The 18212-nt window shown below is 38.0% G+C and overlaps 1 protein-coding gene across 1 annotated transcript in view; it reads right to left on the bottom strand.

Moving 5' to 3' along the window:
- Positions 1 to 16974, bottom strand: part of LOC121022553 (RING finger protein 17-like) — a 66439-nt gene extending 49465 nt beyond the window's left edge. Inside the window, exons 1-3 of the mRNA XM_040463749.1 lie at positions 16827 to 16974; positions 14591 to 14685; positions 5510 to 5601 (exon numbers count right to left, since the gene is read on the bottom strand). Of these exons, the coding sequence (XP_040319683.1) occupies positions 5510 to 5601; positions 14591 to 14685; positions 16827 to 16956 (317 nt within the window). The 5' untranslated portion in view covers positions 16957 to 16974. The remainder of the gene's footprint in view (positions 1 to 5509; positions 5602 to 14590; positions 14686 to 16826) is intronic.
- Between the last annotated feature and the right edge of the window lie 1238 nt (positions 16975 to 18212).

Below are 18212 nucleotides of genomic sequence, written 5' to 3' on the forward strand. Positions count from 1 at the left end.
AACAGGAAAAATATGCAGCCAAGAATCCTTTATCCAGCAAGCCTGTCATTCAGAATAGAAGGAAAGATAAAGGCTTTCCCAGACAAACAAAAACTGAAGGAGTTCATGACCGTTAAACCAGCCCTGCAGGAGATCCTAAGGGGGACTATATGAGTGGAAAGCAGCAAAGACTATGAAGGACCAGAGACATCACACAAGCACGAAATCTAGGGATAACACAGTGGCACTAAGTTCATATCTTTCAATAATAACTCAGAATGTAAATGGACTAAATGCCTCAATCAAAAGACACAGGGTATCAGAATGGATTTAAAAAAAAAAAAAAGGAAAAAAAGAAGATCAATCTACATGCTGCCTACAAGAGACTCATTTTAGACCTGAGGACATCTGCAGATTGAAAGTGAGGGCATGGAGAACCATCTATCATGCTCTGGATGGCAAAAGAAAGCCAAAGTAGCCATATTTATATCAGACAAACTAGATTTTAAAACAAAGACCGTAACAAGAAATGAAGAAGGGCATTACATCATAATTAAGAGGTCTATCTATCAAGAAAAGCTAACAAATGTAAATGCTTGTACCCCCAACGTGGAAGCATCCATATATATATATCAATTAATCACAAACATAAATAAATGTATAGATAGTAATACTGTGATTGTAGGGGACTTCAATACTCCACTTACAACAATGGGTAGATTATTCAGACAGAAAATCAGTAAGGAAACTGTAAGGCTCTGAATGACACATTAGACCAAACGTACTTAACAGATGTATTCAGAACTTTCATCCAAAAGCAGCAGAATACACATTCTTCTTGAATGTACATGAAACATTATCTAAAACAGATCATATACTGGGTCACAAAACAGCCCCCAACCAATATAAAAGGATTGAGATCACACCATGCATATTTTCAGATCACAAACGCTAAAAAAATTGAAATCAACCGCAAGAAAAAATTTGGAAAGCCTCCAAATACATGGAGGTTAAAGAACACCCTACTAAAGAATGAATGGGTTAACCAATTAAAGAAGAAATGAAAAAAATATATGGAAACAAATGAAAATGAAAACATGACAGTCCAAACCCTTTGGGATGGAGCAAAGGCAGTCCTAAGAGGAAAATACATTGCAATCCAGGCCTATCTCAAGAGGCAAGAAAAGTCCCAAATACACAACCTAGCCTCACACCTAAAGGAACTAGAAAGACAGCAGCAAAGAAAGCTCAAAGACAGCAGAAGAAGAGAAATAGAGATTGAAGCAGAAATAAACAATATAAAATCCAAGAAAACAGTAGAATAGATCAATGAATCTAAGAGCTGGTTTTTTTGAAAGAATAAACAAAATTGATAAATCCCTAGTCGGACGTCTCAAAAAGAAAATAGAGAGGATCCAAATAGATAAAATCACAAATGAAAGGAGAGATCACAACCAATACCACAGAAATACAAAGAATTTTAGAGAATACTATGAAAAATTATATGCCAACAAACTAGACAAACTGGAAGAAATGGAAAAATTACTAAACACTCACAGATTACCAAAATGCAAATGGGAAGAAACAAAAAATTTGAACAGACCCATAACCAGCAGAGAAATTGAACTGGTTATCAAAAATCTCCCAACAAATAAGAGTCCAGGACCAGATGGCTTCCCAGAGGAATTCTACCAGGCATTAAAGAAGAGTTAATACCTACGCTTTTCAAGCTGTTCCGAAAATAGAAACAGAAGGAATGCTTCCAGACTCATTCTATGAAGCCAGCATTACCTTGATTCCCAAACCAGATAAAGACTTCACTAAAAAGGAGAATTATAGTCTAAAATCCCTGATAAAGATGGATGCAAAATTTCTCAACAAGATACCAGCAAATCAAATTCAACCGTATATTCAAAGAATTATTCACCATGATCAAGTGGGATTCATTCCTGGGCTACAGGGCTGGTTCAATATTTGCAAATCAATCAACATGATACACCACATTAATAGAAGAAAGGGTAAGAACCATAGGATCCTGTCAACAAATGCAGAAAAAGCATTTGACAAAACACAGCATCCCTTTCTTAATAAAAACCCTCAAGAAAGTAGGGATAGAAGGAACATACCTTAATGTCATAAAAGCCATATACGAAAGGCCCACAGCTAATATCATCCTCAATGGGGAAAAACTGAGAGCTTTTCCCCTGAGATCGGGATCACGACAGGGATGTCCACGTGCATCAGTGTTTGTTTAACATGGTGTTGGTAGTCCTAGCCTCAGCAATCAGACAACCCAAAGAAATAAAAGGCCTCCAAAACTGGCAAAGAAATCACACTTTCATTCTCTCCAGATGACATGATACTCTACATGGAAAACCCGAAAGATTCCACCCCAAAATTGCTAGAACTGATACACGAATTCAGCAGAATTGCAGGATATAAAATATACAGAAATTGACTGCATTTCTATACACCAATAATGAAGCAACAGAAAGAGATTCAAGGAATTGATTCCATTTACAATTGCACCAAGAACCATAAAATACCTAGGAATAAACCTAACCAAAGATGCAAAAGATATGTATGCTGAAAACTACAGAAAGCTTATGAAGGAAAATGAAGGAGACACAAAGAAATGGAAAAACATTCCATGTAAATGGATTGGAAGAACAAATATTGTTAAAATGTCAATACTATCCAAATCAATCTATATATTCAATGCAGTCCCTATCAAAATAACATTAGCATTCTTCACAGAGCTAGAACAAACAATCCTAAAATTTGTATGGAACCACAAAGGACCCCGAGTAGCCAAAGTAATATTGAAACAGAAAACCAAGCTGGAGGCATCACAATCCCAGGCTTTAGCCTGTATTACAAACTGTAATTATCAAGGAAATATGGTATTGGCATAAAAACAGACACACAGACCAGTGGAATAGAATACAGAACCCAGACATGGACCCACTAATATATGGTCAACTAATTTTCAACAAAGCAGGAAAATATATCCAATGGAAAAAAGACAGTCTCCTTAACAAATGGTGCTGAGAGAACTAGACAGTAAGATGCAGAAGAATGAAACTAGACTACTTTCTTACACCATACACAAAAATAAACTCAAAATGGATGAAAGACCTAAATGTGAGACAGGAAACCATCAAAATCCTAGAGGAGAAAACAGGCAGCAACCTCTTTGACCTCGGCTACACCAACTTCTTACTTGACATGTCTCTGGAGGCAAGGGAAACAAAAGCAAAAATGAAGTATTGGGACCTCATCAAGATAAAAAGCTTCTGCACAGCAAAGGAAAAAATCAGCAAAACTAAAAGACAACCCATGGAATGGGAGAAGATATCTGCAAATGACACATCAGATACAGGATTAGTATCAAAAACCTATAAAGAACTTACCAAACTCAACACCTGAAACACCATCCAGTGAAGAAATGGGCAGAAGACATGAATAGACATTTTTCCGAAGAAGACATCCAGATTGCAGAAAGACACATGAAAAGATGCTCAACATTGCTCATCATCAGGGAAATACAAATCAAAACCACACTTAAATACCCCCTCACTCCAGAGTGGCTAAAATTAACAACTCCAGAAACAACAGATGTTGGTGAGGATGTGGAGAAAGGGGAACCCTCTTGCACTGCTGGTGGGAATGCAAACTGGAAAACAGTGTGGAGGTTCCTCAAAAAACAAAAAATAGAATTACCCCACGATGAAGAAATTGTACCACTAGGAATTTATCCAGAGGATACAGGAGTGCTGATTCAAAACGGCACAAGCACTCCAGTGTTTATAGCAGCGCTATCAACAATAACCAAATTAAGGAAAGAGCCCAATGCCCATCAACTGATGAAGGGATAAAGAAGATATGGTATATACACACAATGGAGTACTATTCGGAGATGAATTTTTGCTATTTCCAACTACATGGATGGAACTGGAGGGTATTATGCTAAGTGAAGTAAACCAGTCATAGAAAGATGGATATCATATGTATTCATTCATAAGTGGAATTTGAGAAACTTAACAGATGACCATAGGGGAAGGGAAGGAAAAATAAGATACAAGCAGGGAGGGACACAAACCATAAGAGACTGTTAAATACAGAGAACTAAGGGTTGATGGGGGCACAGGTTGGGTGGGTGGGAAAAATGGGTGATGGGCATTGAGGAGGGCACTTGTTGGGATGAGCACTGGGTGTTGTAAGTGATGAATCACAAGAATCTACTCCTGAAGCCAACACTACACTGTATGTTAGCTAACTTGACAATAAAAAAAAAAAAATGACAGGTTTCAAATGAAATCATTCCTTGAGGGTTTCCTGTATTTCTCTTATTTCCCACATAATTTATGATCACATTAAATATGCTTTAAAAAGTTAAACTTATACAAAAATATAATTACCATCTGAGTAGGGTCTCAGCGAATTAATAATAAGTTTCTTTAACTCTCATAAAGTTGCAAAGTAAAACTTTATTATTTTTTCACATTGATCCATTCCATAGTCAACCATAAAAGTAAACTTACTTAGAGGACTGAAACATGGAAAAATTTAGCAAGTGTCAAAATATCACGGTATTTCATCTAACACAACATTTATTACATGTTTACTGTATTTGGCACCAGGGATGTAGAAGGCAATAAAATGTGGTCCATGCCCTTATAGGGGCTTACAGACTAACAGAAGACATATATAAATAAATAAGTGCAATAAAAAATAACTCAGGTGCTGGTTTCCAGCTGGGTGGGATATGTTTTTAAAAAATCTCTGCATTACCAATTGAGAAAAAAATCTCCACGTTACTAACACACACACACACACACACACACACACACACACACACACACACAGTCTTATGGAAGAAAGGAAAATAAAAGAATCTCCAAGTTATCACTTTTCATTTTATCAATCACCTCTCAAACCATCTCTTTCCAAAGTCCTCCACTGTATCATACTCGTGATACTTAAGAATCAATACAGAAATAAGTTATTTAACCACATCTTACTCTCAGCCAGTACCACAATAACTTTTGCTAGAATGATAATCTCAGCTTTATCTTGCATTCTTTTCCCCCACCACTTTAAATAAGGACAAATTAATGTTGCTTCTGTAGGAGTTTGTCCATTCCATTAACAGCTAAGACAAATTATAAAAGAGCACTCTACATGGGAGATACAGGCTTCCAGTTATGGAATGAGTAAGTCACTGGAATAAAGGAACAGCACAGGGAATATAATCAATGATACTGTAATAGTGCTGTATGCTGACAGATGGTAGCTACACTTGTGGTGAGCATAGCATAACATATAAAGAAGTTGAATCACTGTTGTGAAAATGATGTAATATTGTATGTCAACTATACTCAAAAAAATGTAAAACAGATAAAGAACACTCTATAAACAATGGGGTAGAAACACTGATGTAAGAATGACATTTTACCAATGATGCTAAAATTATCCTTTCAGAAATACATGAAATTTAAATACTAAAATAAGTGCATATAGAACATACTTTTTAGTCTTCAGTTTTTCTATAAAAGAATCTTCTTTAATACATCCATCTGTTGGGTAGTATCCTTGTCTCATATTTATAGTTGTAGCAACCTTAGGACAAGAATAAAAACAAAGTCATTCAACAAATTCTGTTTATCTGGAATTCAAACAACTAGTGTGCCATTCATAGATAAAGTTGATAATCTTAAAGATTCTCTTTAAATCAAAGAAAAAACTGTTCATGTATGATGCTTTTACCCTATTTTAATATTTGAAGAAATATAATTTTGGCAACTATTAATTAAACAGAACATTAATTAAAATGCTTAATTCTACCACAATTCTAAAGGAAATAGCTGTAATGATACTTTTAAAATCTACTCTAAAATATTCACAATGACATCTCAAGTTATGTTCAAACTCTACAATTATATTTAAGAATAAATTTAGTAAGAAAAAAGTTCTAAGAAAAGAAAATGAATTTATTGGGGATCATAAAACAAGAACAGAATAAATGAATAATGTCCAGTTCCTGGAGACAAAGATTTAATATCCTTAAATACATCTAATATAAAATTAATACAATTCTACAGTCCATATGGAAAATATATTATGTGAGAATTACAAAAATTTCAACATATCATTCAGTAGAGATTTATTTATCCCACCAGATAATAAAGCTAATGTAATTAAAATGCTAAGGTACTGGCACAATAAATGAGTAGAAGAGAGCCTTGAAACAGATCCATATATATATATATGGAAACTTAATACAGAATACAAGGGGCATTTCAATTAAAAAGAGGAAGGAGGAGAGCCTGAGTGGCTTAGTCGGGTGAGCATCCAACTTCGGCTCAGGTCATGATCTCAGTCTGTGAGTTCAAGCCCACATCAGGCTCTGTGCTGACAGCTTGGAACCTAGAGCCTGCTTCAGATTCTGTGTCTCCCTCTCTCTGACCCTCCCCCATTCATGCTCTGTCTCTGTCTCAAAAATAAACATTAAAAACTAAAAAATAAATAAAAAGAGGAAGGATTATTCAACAAGTAGTGTGAGAAAGTCAGCTAATCATTTTGAAGAATGATGTTATACACCCACCTAACATCACATATTATAAAATATTTAAATATGTATCATAAAATGAAATGAGCATACAAAATACATATATAACTCTGAAATGGAAAGGTCTAATTAAAACCCAGAAACCATTAAAGAGGAGGAAAACAAGTAAAATAAACATTTCTGAAAGGCTAAATGTAATAAAAAGTGAAAGACTGGTAGAAAATAGTTAAGATATACAGAATAAGATATTAATATCCCTATCACATGAACTCTTCTTACAAGTTAGGGAAAAAAACAATTCAAAAGGGAAATATCCAAAGTATATTTCAGGATCTATTAAAGATTCTCCCAAAAGGGAAGCTTGAAGTCAACATATGAGGGTGCTCTATTTCACTAGTAGTCAGGGAATTAAAGTTTAAAGTAGGTAAATAACTACTTTTCGCCCACCAAAATGCCAAACATTAAAGTAAATATGACAAATTCAAACATTGATTTGTTTGGAGTTAGAAATTAACAGAACTGGCTCAGAATTTTTTGGGGAGGGGTGGTTTTGAAGAATTATATACAGATATAGTGAAAAATTGGGGTGCCTGGGTGACTCAGTTGGTTAAGCATCTGACTTCAGCTCAGGTCATGATCTCGCAGTTCATGGGTTCAAGCCCTGCATGGGGCTCTGCACTGACAGTTCAGAGCCTGCAGTCTGCTTCAGATTCTCTCTCTGTCTCTCTCTCTCTGCCCCCTCCCCCTGCTCACACTCTGTCTCTCTCTCTCAAAAACAAATAAATATTAAAAAAATTTTAAAGGTATAGTGAAAAATTTTCAAAACCACTTAAATGTTTATAATAAAGGTATTAGTAAATAATTACAGAACTTATGTACAATGGTTTGTTACATAGCCATTACAAGTAATTGCAGGATATCGGCCAATGTTCAAAAGCCAGCTAAGGTCTATACATTAGCTATACTCATTGTTTGCTATTAAAATTTTTTTTAATGTTTCATTTATTTTTGAGAGAGAGAAAGAGTGACTGAGCAAGCAAGTGAGGGGCAGAGAGAGAGGGAGACACAGAATCCTAAGCAGGCTCCAGGCTCTGGGCTGTCAGCACAGAGCCCTACACAGGGCTTGAACTCAGGAGCTGTGAGATCAGACCTCAGCCTAAGTCAGACACTTAAAACGACTGAGCCACCCAGGCGGCCCCAACTGTTTGCTATTAAAGGGGAGCTCAATTTTTTTTTAATGTTTTGTTTATTTTTGAGACAGAGAGAGACAGAGCATGAGCAGGGGAGGGGCAGAGAGAGAGAGGGAGACACAGAATCTGAAGCAATTCCAGGCTCTGAGGTATCAGCACAAAGCCTGACGCGGGGCTCGAACTCACAAACCATGAGATCATGACCTGAGCCAAAGCCAGATGCTCAACTGACTGAGCCACCCAGGCACCCCTAAAGGGGAAGTCAATTTTGAGTTAAAAATTCATCTTTCCTTCTACATAGTACTACCGACTGATTTAACTTAAATTTGCACACATGCACTTTTTAAAAAAGTAATTGTAGGAGACTCTAATGAAAGTTAATGTTGCTACAAGAAATAAAGCTGATTACTACATGTTATAGTCACCCATTTAAATATACATTTTTGGTGGGGGAGAGGATGTCTGTCAAGGTTTTTTTTGTTTGTTTTTTTGATGTTTATTTATTTTTGAGAGACAGAATCTGAAGCAGGTTCCAGGCTCTGAGCTGTCAGCACAGAGCCCAACACAGGGCTTGAACTCATGAACTGTGAGATCATGACCTGAGCCAAAGTCTCACACTTAACCGACTGAGCCACCCAGGTGCCCCTAAGGTTTTAAGTATAACAGACCAAAGATAGTCTTGTATTATAAGATAATTAGGAGGCAAATGTTACTTTTTTTAATGCTTTTTGAGAGAGTAAGAGAGCACATTCATGTGCAGGGGGCAGGGCAGGGGGGAGGGAGGGAGAGGGAGAGAGGAGGAGAGAAAGAGAGAGAAAGAAAGAGAAAGAGAGAGAGAGAGAGAGAGAGAGAGAGAGAGAGAGAGAGAAATATCCCAAGCAGGCTCTTTGCTATCAGCTTGGGGCTCCATCTCATGAACTGTGAAATCATGACCTAAGCCAAAATCAAGAACTGGACACTGAACCAACTGAGCCACCCAGGCATCCTGAAAAAGTGTTACTATTAACACAACACATTGGACTGAAAGTTATTTTTTGAGAATATCCCACCCCCAAACTGGCAGCTAAAACCTTAATTTCTATATGCCTATTCACTTATCCCCCTTTGGTTTAGCATTTCACAGTTAAGAGATTAATGTTACTATCAACAGATTTGAGAGGACACCTCTTCCAGAAAATTTAAGAAAATATTAAATACAACTGACCTAAAAGACTTCAGTTAAAATTGTATACAGATTCTTAACTTGTAATATATAAAACAGGTTCCCTCCCCGACCCTCACAGCTTGTCATTTTTAAAAAAATTATGTACGGGGCGCCTGGGTGGCGCAGTCGGTTAAGCGTCCGACTTCAGCCAGGTCACGATCTCGCGGTCCGCGAGTTCGAGCCCCGCGTCGGGCTCTGGGCTGATGGCTCAGAGCCTGGAGCCTGTTTCCGATTCTGCGTCTCCCTCTCTCTCTGCCCCTCCCCCGTTCATGCTCTGTCTCTCTCTGTCCCAAAAAAATAAATAAACGTTAAAAAAAAAAAAATTATGTAATTAGAGGGGCGCCTGGGTGGCTCAGTGGGTTAAGCGTCCGACTTCGGCTCAGGTCATGATCTCCCGGTTCGTGAGTTCAAGCCCCGCATCGGGCTCTGGGCTGACAGCTCAGAACCTGGAGCCTGTTTCAGATTCTGTGTCTCCCTCTCTGTCTCTGACCCTCCCCCGTTCATGCTGTCTCTCTCTGTCTCAAAAATAAATAAACATCAAAAAAAATAATAAAAAAAATAATAAAAATTATGTAATTATCACTGGTTTTTGTTTTTAGTTTCAAGTTTTTAGATTCCAGTTAGTTAAAACAGTGTTAATATTGGCCTCAGGTGTAGAATTCTCACCCATCACCCATTTAAACCATCCCCCTATCCACCTCCCCTCCAGCAACCCTCAGTTTGCTATTTGTGGTGAGTTTTTCGCTTGTTTTTGCTACCTGTAAATGAAACAATGCAGTCAAATTTAGCCAGTATTTCTTTTATGGTTTCTGCTTTCAGTGATAGGTTTTAACAAGGCTTCCCCATCCAAGATTATGCAATTATCTGTACTTTCTTTTAGTTTAAATGTTTAATTTGCATGTTAACATTTCTAATCCACATGGGACTGGTAATAGATAGTAATTATCTATTGATTAGAAAACTTATCTTTCCCTTCTCACACGGTATATTTTTGGACTTTGGTCCAATAGATCAATACAATGTCAGTATTTCTGGAATGATACCTAAGTATGATCTTATGAACAAAATCTGCCATCTTGCTGTGCAAAATGTAGAATGCTTATGAAGTAACCATTAATATCAATCAAAAGCAAAGAACCAATGTTATCAAAAACCATACAACTATGAAAGATAAAGACTGGTGGATAGGGGTGCCTGGGTGGCTCAGTCAGTTGAGTGTCCAACTCTTGATTTTGGCTCAGGTCATGATCCCAGGGTCATGGGACTGAGCCCCACATTGGGGCTCAGTGTGGAGTTTGCTTAAGATTCTCTCTCCCTCTGCCCCTCTCCCCCACTCCTTCTCTCTTAAAAAAAAAAAAAAAAATACCGGTAGATAAATTCATGTTTACCCAAACTCAGAAATAAGAACATAAGTATATCTATTAATCCGGAATAGAATCATTTTAGGCTTAAATACCTAGGCCTTCAACATTAAAGATAAATCATAAACATAAACTTAATGTGAACATAAGTATTTAAATCTTACTTTTTAGAAAAGAGCATGTAATATAAAAATAATAAACTACATTACTCAAATAGTCTATAAATTCAGTCTTTTTACTAATTTAAATTAGTTCATTCTCCTATTCAAAAAAAATATTAGATATAAGCAAAAATCTACATTTTAAAAACTAATAAAAGAGTGGTAACAGGGCACCTGGATGGCTCAGTCAGTTAAGCGTCCGACTTTGGCTCAGGTCATGATCTCACAGTTTGTGAGTTTGAGCCCTGTGTCCAGCTCTGTGCTGACAGCTTGGAGCCTGGAGCCTGCTTTGGATTCTGTGTCTCCCTCTCTTTCTACCCTCCTCTGCTCATTTTTTCTCTCTCTCAAAAATTAAAAAAGAGTGGTAACGATTTCAGGAAGGTTTCTTGAAGGGACTCCCTTAAATAAGGATCAGCTTTAGTGCATGTGAAGAATCTGATTATAGTTCCTTGTCAATTCCCTGGGCTAAAAGCACAAGAGGAGAAAGGGGAAGGATGAAACAGATCTCCTGAAGTAAGAGTCAGAACTAGTTAAAATGATACAAAATAGATTTATCATAACTATAAAATCAAAACTAGCATTTGTAAATGTACCATAAACATTCATGTAAATGTTATTCAAAATAATACAAGTATAATGATTTAAGACACTAAGCACGAAGTCATTTGCCAAAAAAGGGAAAGGTTACTGTTCTAATAAATGTCTCTGTTTTTTTGAGTATTATAACAGGATGGATATAAGCAGAGACAGTTCCAGCTGCCTGTTTATTCCCTTTCCCACCACAAGACTGAATCTGTCAGGGATCTTCCATTACAACCACAGGAACTAGGCTCCCCTTTAACTATGTAGTGAAGCCACATCTGAGGAACCCAATGTCAAAAAAAGGACAGGAGAAAGGAATTTCCCACAATGAAGGCCATAATTTGTAAAGTATGTAATTCCAAAATAGACATCTTTTAATATGTAAATGTTCCATTATAATTCAAACCTTCACAAATTTACATGTATGTATGTATGTATTTTTTTTTTTTACCATGTTTAACCTACAAACCAATTAATCCACACCTAAATGATCATGGGTTGATTATAACACTTATTTCAATGGTCTTGAAGCTTGTAGAGAACTTTTACATAACTCAAATTTGACTTACAATCCTATAAGAAAAGTAGGTATTATTTCCATCTCATGAATGAGGAAACTCAGGCTTTGTGTGACAGAACTATGACTGCATTCCAGATCTTCAGCTTCTATCTTGTTTGTCTCACTGACAGAAAACAATGGCTACAAATCCTCATCATCTGATATCTCAAGTGGAACATTAAGAATTTAGAGATTAAAGGGTGCCTGGGTGGCTCAGTTGATTAAGTGTCTGACTTTGGCTCAGGTCATGATTTCAAGATTCACGAGTTCAAGCCCTGCATCATGACCACTCTGACCTTGTAGAACCTGCTTGAGATTCTCTCTCTCCCTCTCTCTCTCTGCACCCCACTCCCATGCTTTCCTTCTCAAAATAAGTAAACCTAAAAAAAAGAAAAAGAATTTACAGATTAAAAAGACAATTTTCCAGGGACATACTATATAAATTGAACTACATTTGTATTTGTAGCAAATGAAAGGATGTTCATTAAATTTTACTTTATTATGGGTCTATAGATTTTAATCCTAGTGCAACTGTACTTTTTTAGTGCCTATGAAGTTAACTTCAGGCTACTGTTTTGTTTCTCTTTTTAAACTATGGCATCCCTACAAATATAAATTCGATAACACACAAAGTTTCAGGGTCAGGGAGAGTTCAAAATTTCCTTGCATGCTATTGGCGTGGTAAAGAAAGGTAGAGACTTGAAAGGAATATATGTCACTAAAAATAAGTAAAAAGACCATATACAAAAATAAATTCAAGATGGATGAAAGACCTAAATGTGAGACAGGAAACCATCAAAATCCTAGAGGACAACACAGGCAGTAACCTCTTTGACCTTGGCCACAGCAACTTCTTACCAGATACGTCGCCAGAGACGAGGGAAACAAAAGCAAAAATAAACTATTGGGACTTCATCAAAATAAAAAGCTTTTGCACAGTGAAGGAAACAATATACAAAACTAAAAGGCAGCCTACAGAATAGAAGATATTTGCAAATGACATATCTGATAAAAGGTTAGTATCCAAAATCGGTAAAGAACTTGCCAAACGCAACATCCAAAAAACATACAATCCAGCTAAGAAATGGGCAGAAGACATGAATAGACACTTCCAAAAAAGACATCCAGATGGCTAACAGACACATGAAGAGATGTTCAACATCACTCATCATCAGGGAAATATAGATCAAAACCACAATGAGATACCACCACACACCTGTCAGAATGGGTAAAATTAACAACACAAGAAACAACAAGTGTTGGCGAGGATGCAGAGAAAGGGGAACACTCTTGGACTGTTGGTGTGACTGCAAACGGGTACAGTCACTCTGGAGAACAGTATAGAGGTTCCTCAAAAAGTTAAAAAGAGAACTACCCTAAGATCCAAAAATTGTACTACTAGGTATTTACCCAAAGGACACAAAAATACAGATTTGAAGGGGGACACGCACCCCTATGTTTACAGCATCATGATTAACATTAGCCAAGCTATGGAGAGAGCCCAAATGTCCATTAACTGATGAATGGATAAAGATGAATGGTGTGCGTGCGTGTGTGTTAAAAGACATTCTTATGGAATATCACTCAGTCATCAAAAAGAATGAAATCTTGCCATATGCAATGACACAGACTGAGCTACATGCATGATGCTAAGTGAAATAAGTTAATCAGAGAAGATAAATACCACATGATTTCACTCATATGTGGAACTTAAGAAACAGAACAGGTGAACATATGGGATGGGGGAAAAGAGAGAGAAACAAACCATGAGAGACTCTTAGAGAACTGATGGTTGATGGAGAGAGGTGGGTGGGGGAAGGGCCAGATGAAGGATGGGTATTAGGGAGGGCACTTGTTATGATGAGCACTGGGTGTTGTATGTAATTGATGAATCACTGGATTCTACTCCTGAAACCAATATTAACTGTATGTTAACTAAAAGTTAAATAAAAATTTGAAAAAATAAACAAAAATGATCATTGGAAACAGTAAAAATTAGGATAAACGTAAAAAATAAATAAAAATACGGGTGCCTGAGTGGCTTAGTTGGTTAAGCGTCTGACTTCGGCTCAGGTCATGATCTCACAGTTCGTGGGTTCAAGCCCCCACACTGAGCTCTGTGCTAATATCTCTGAGCTCGGAGCCTGGAGCCTGCTTTGGATTCTGTGTCTCCCTCTCTCTCTGCCCCTCCTCCAATCATGCTCTGTCTCTCTCTGTCTCAAAAATGAATAGACATTAAAAATAATGTAAAAAAATTGGGGCGCCTGGGTGGCGCAGTCGGTTAAGCGTCCGACTTCAGCCAGGTCACGATCTCGCGGTCCCTGAGTTCGAGCCCCGCGTCAGGCTCTGGGCTGATGGCTCGGAGCCTGGAGCCTGTTTCCGATTCTGTGTCTCCCTCTCTCTCTGCCCCTCCCCTGTTCATGCTCTGTCTCTCTCTGTCCCAAAAATAAATAAAAACGTTGAAAAAAAAATTAAAAAAAAATAATGTAAAAAAATAAATGAAAATAATTAAAAAGAGGCAATTTTCCACAGAAGTCTCCAAAGGGGTGCCTGGGTAGCTCAGTCAGTTAAGCATCTGACCCTTGATTTCAGCTCAGGTCATGATCCCAGGATCATGGGAATGAGCCTGTATTGGGCTCCATACTGTGTGTGAAGTCTACTTAAGATATTCTCTCTCTCTCCCTCTCCCTCCCTCTGTCCCTCTCCCCTGCTTGCACACTTGCTCTAAAATTTAAAAACTTATTTTTAAAAAGAGTCAAAATATTCAGGCTGATTAATGTAGAACTTTAACTTTGTATTTTCTTGAATATTCGTAGCAATTATAAAATGAATCAAAAAAAGCTTTATCTTTTGTTAAGCTGCTTTAAGACTCAGCAGCAAAAATTCAAAATTTCAGGTTCTAACTAGAAGTATGTTTTCTCTAACATTTTTACCTTCAACAGTAGGTTATTATATACTGACTATGAAAGATGATAAAACTTACCTCACAATCAGGACATATAATTGTGTTGTGTTCTTCAGTTATTAACAAGCACAGTTCACAAAAAGCATGTCCACATTGAAGTTCATGGTGGTGACCTATGAAATGAAATTCTGCTGTGAATTAAACTGTCTATAGTTTGTTAGCATTGAATGTGCAGCATTAATCAGAGGGAGAAGTTAAAAGAGGGGACTCTTACATGGGAAGAGATATCAAGTTTCATTAGAAATGCAGGACCTGTTAAACAAAATTCAGTAGAAGCTATTAAGTCTGAAGGAGGGAAAAAGTCAAATTGAAAGCCAAGCAGGGCTATGTAATATTGTTTGCATTAATTTAGTTTCTGATACCGATACTACTTCGAATTTGCCGTATCTTATAATCATACAAAATGTTCTGACATACTTCATTTGATCCTTGTACATATCACAGCCAAGTAGGCTTAGGAAGGTTACATTCAACTTAGAAATGGATAAACCTTTTGGTGATGTGGCTAAATGGTATAATCTAGACTCCAGCCTAGTTCTGTGTCCAAGTCCAATACTCTATTTGTTCCCATTGCCTCTAATTTATATTTCCAATCCTGTGAAGGGAACAGGGAGGGCAGATATGAGACACTGGCAAGACCTCTCTCTTACAATGACCTAAGATACTTGACAGAAGCCAGATGCTACTACTGTCACACATACATGATCCACATAAAGATAATTTCACAAACCTAGCATTTATGAGGGGAAACACCATAATCCTGAGTGAAAGCCTAATATCAAGATTTTAATGCTGTCAATAGAATTTAAAGCTTATCATAGTAAACATATTTGTTTTAGCTATGTAACTTCAAAAAGTTGTCATTTTAAAACACTTTGTAAGAAAAAAAGGAAAAGCACTAGATAAAATCAGTTATATTTTATTGCCAAAAGACAGTGTTCTTGCTGATTTATAAGAATTACATTCTTTTGATTAAAAAAGCTTTAGTTTGCAAGCCAAGCAAAATATCTGAAACTTGCTTATGACCAAGCTAAATTTTACAGCTCTATTTAAATTTCAGAGATAATATTTCCAAATAAATCAAAATTGTTTAACTGTTCTATCCTTATACAATTTCTGATATTGTACCAGTCTAATCTGTGATACATCATAGCTTACAAAGCACTTCCACAATTTTATATGCCTAAATACCACCTAGTATTTCTGAGCATTGTAATACAAACATATGGAAGCATGAGTGATTTTAAAAGGTCATGTTCGTAAACTTTATCTGGTAATGCTTATTTGATTCAAACAATGGAGATTTTCTATGCGACAGCTGTGATAAAAAGAGTAGGAGAAACTTGGCTCCCCACCTTAAAACACAACTAACCAACTTTTTCTACAAAGGTTCACTCACATCTCTCAAATGGAGTCCATCTCGGAGGGACTGAGAAAATGAACGATTTTCACTATGAAAGTATAAATGTTAAGTAGTCACTGGAGTGGTAATAAGACTTTTCAGCAACTGCAGTTTGAAATTCAACAACTCCTGCCAGAGACAGCACTCTAAGGCATTTTAAATTACATTAAAGTAACCTGAAAGTGTGTTCACTGGAGCAGATTCTAAATCCATAGGAGTGCAGTGGATTTCCCCCCTTGATGTACAAAGAAAAAACACAAGATGCACAAAAAGAGTGAATTGTTTCCCAAACAATGCCTTAAGCCAAACAGCGATAACGCTTCCCTCCCAATGCCAAATATCTGTTTTCTAATCCTGGAACGTTTTAAAGTGGTCTACTCGTTACTCCTCCTGCAACAAAATCTACACAAGCAAATCAAATTTCGTTACTTCTTGATCACAAGACAATGGGCTAAATTTTTACATCTACCCTTTCATGAATCTGTGAACCCGGGGGAGTTTTTGAACTAACGCTCAAGAGAGCTCACACACCATTCCCTAATAGAATCAGTGAAAAAGGGAGAAGCAGGTGCCAAGTGGAGAAAGCTTCGGAGAGGTACGGAGCCACCCTGACCACAGGGGACGTCTCTGCTGCCCCGAGGGTGGGCTGCAGACACGCAGGGAGGCCTGTGACACAGTTCTCCAGGTCCACCTTGCTGTAACTGAGCAGCGCCCCACACTGCCAGCCCACTCGGCTCCCAGCCCTCGGGACAGGCCTTGCTCTCCGTCTCCAGGCCCAGCAGCCTGACTGGGACAGAGCCTATGGAGGGCAGATGGCCAAGGCGAGGCTGGGCCCCATGGGGGTCTCCTCACCAGAAACTCTGGACTCCCTTCTTCCACACTGAGTGCACTGAACCTCGGCAGCGCCCCACGGCCGACTCTTCCTCTCCATCTGCCGATAGGCAGACAGGCTGAAACAAGCCGTCGAAGGTACTGCCGCCATGGCGGCCTCCTTCGGGATCCGAGGACGGGTACCACGTGCCAGTCCCGGCGTCCCTTGCGGCAGCGACCAATCCTCAGGGCAGGCGGCTCCTGATAGCCAATCAAAGAGTTTAGCCCGCCTTCTCAGCTTGCCACGCTGGGGCGTCCGGAATTCCAGGTGCGGGGGTGGCTGTTTTCGGCTTGGACTTCGGCAGGTAGAGTCTGAGGAAGGACGCCACCGGAGGTCAGGGAAGGACCACTTACTTTTAGATTTTTACCTAAAGCACACTCCCGTAGCACTCTTACTGCATTCAAATTCAGATTTCGCGTATTATTACTTAAATTGTTGTCGACTTTACAGGTAGAAAACAATCTTTTGTATTGAAGTCATCCTTCTTCCCTCAATATATTAGGGCTAGAGGCCCTAAACCTGTGTGCTGGAAATGTGGGGGCTTGACTAATAGTAGCCTTAGTGGAGAACCTATCAGTATCTACCGGTGGGGAGATTCCATTAACAATTTCAAACTAAAGTCTGGTCATCGTTAATAGTTGTTAATGGTATACAAGGCACTGCTGGGAGCAGTTGGGGATGCTAAGCATTTGTAAACTAACAGGTTCCTGCTTGAGAGGTATGTAGCCCTCTACCTCTAAAACGGTAACTTCTGCTGGGGTGGCTTGTGTTAAGTGCCAGAGGAGATTAGAGACAATAAGAATTACCGCATTCTGAAGAGATGATGTCTAGCCTTCCTAAAGGATATAGGGGTTTACATTAGACCTTAAAACCTGGGTAGGACTTTAAGGAGTAAACAGGACATCAAGCATTCGAGAGAGAAAGAATGGCTTAAGCAAAGAAACGTGGGAGATGCAGTGGCCTTTCTGGAATTTAATTTGTAGGCCATTAAGTCAGAGCATGAATTTCCTTAAAGTGAGCTTTTTGGAGAAGGTATATTGGGGTAGAATTTTGGGGAGTCTTCAATATTGGACTAAGGAGTTTGGACTTTACCTTTCAAGCAGTAGAGTGCTAGTGAAGTTGTAAGAGCAAGGGCTAAAGTAATCTGGTAGCAATGGGGCAGGTATATTGTGGAGGAAACATCTAGAGATGGCAGAGTGCCTTCAGAGGGTAAGAATAACTGCCTGCATATATTCCTTTTTTTCTCCTCTATTAAAAAAATAGAAACAAATATTATGTTCAGACATTTATCTCTTTGAATATTATTTCTCCCTTGTTATTTTTTCTGGAGCTCCTGTTAGACAGTAAATAGGGCCTTTTCATTCTAT

This window comes from Herpailurus yagouaroundi, unplaced genomic scaffold (genome assembly GCF_014898765.1).
Source record: "Herpailurus yagouaroundi ecotype Mexico unplaced genomic scaffold, PumYag 426, whole genome shotgun sequence".
NCBI classification, from domain to species: Eukaryota; Metazoa; Chordata; class Mammalia; order Carnivora; family Felidae; genus Herpailurus; species Herpailurus yagouaroundi.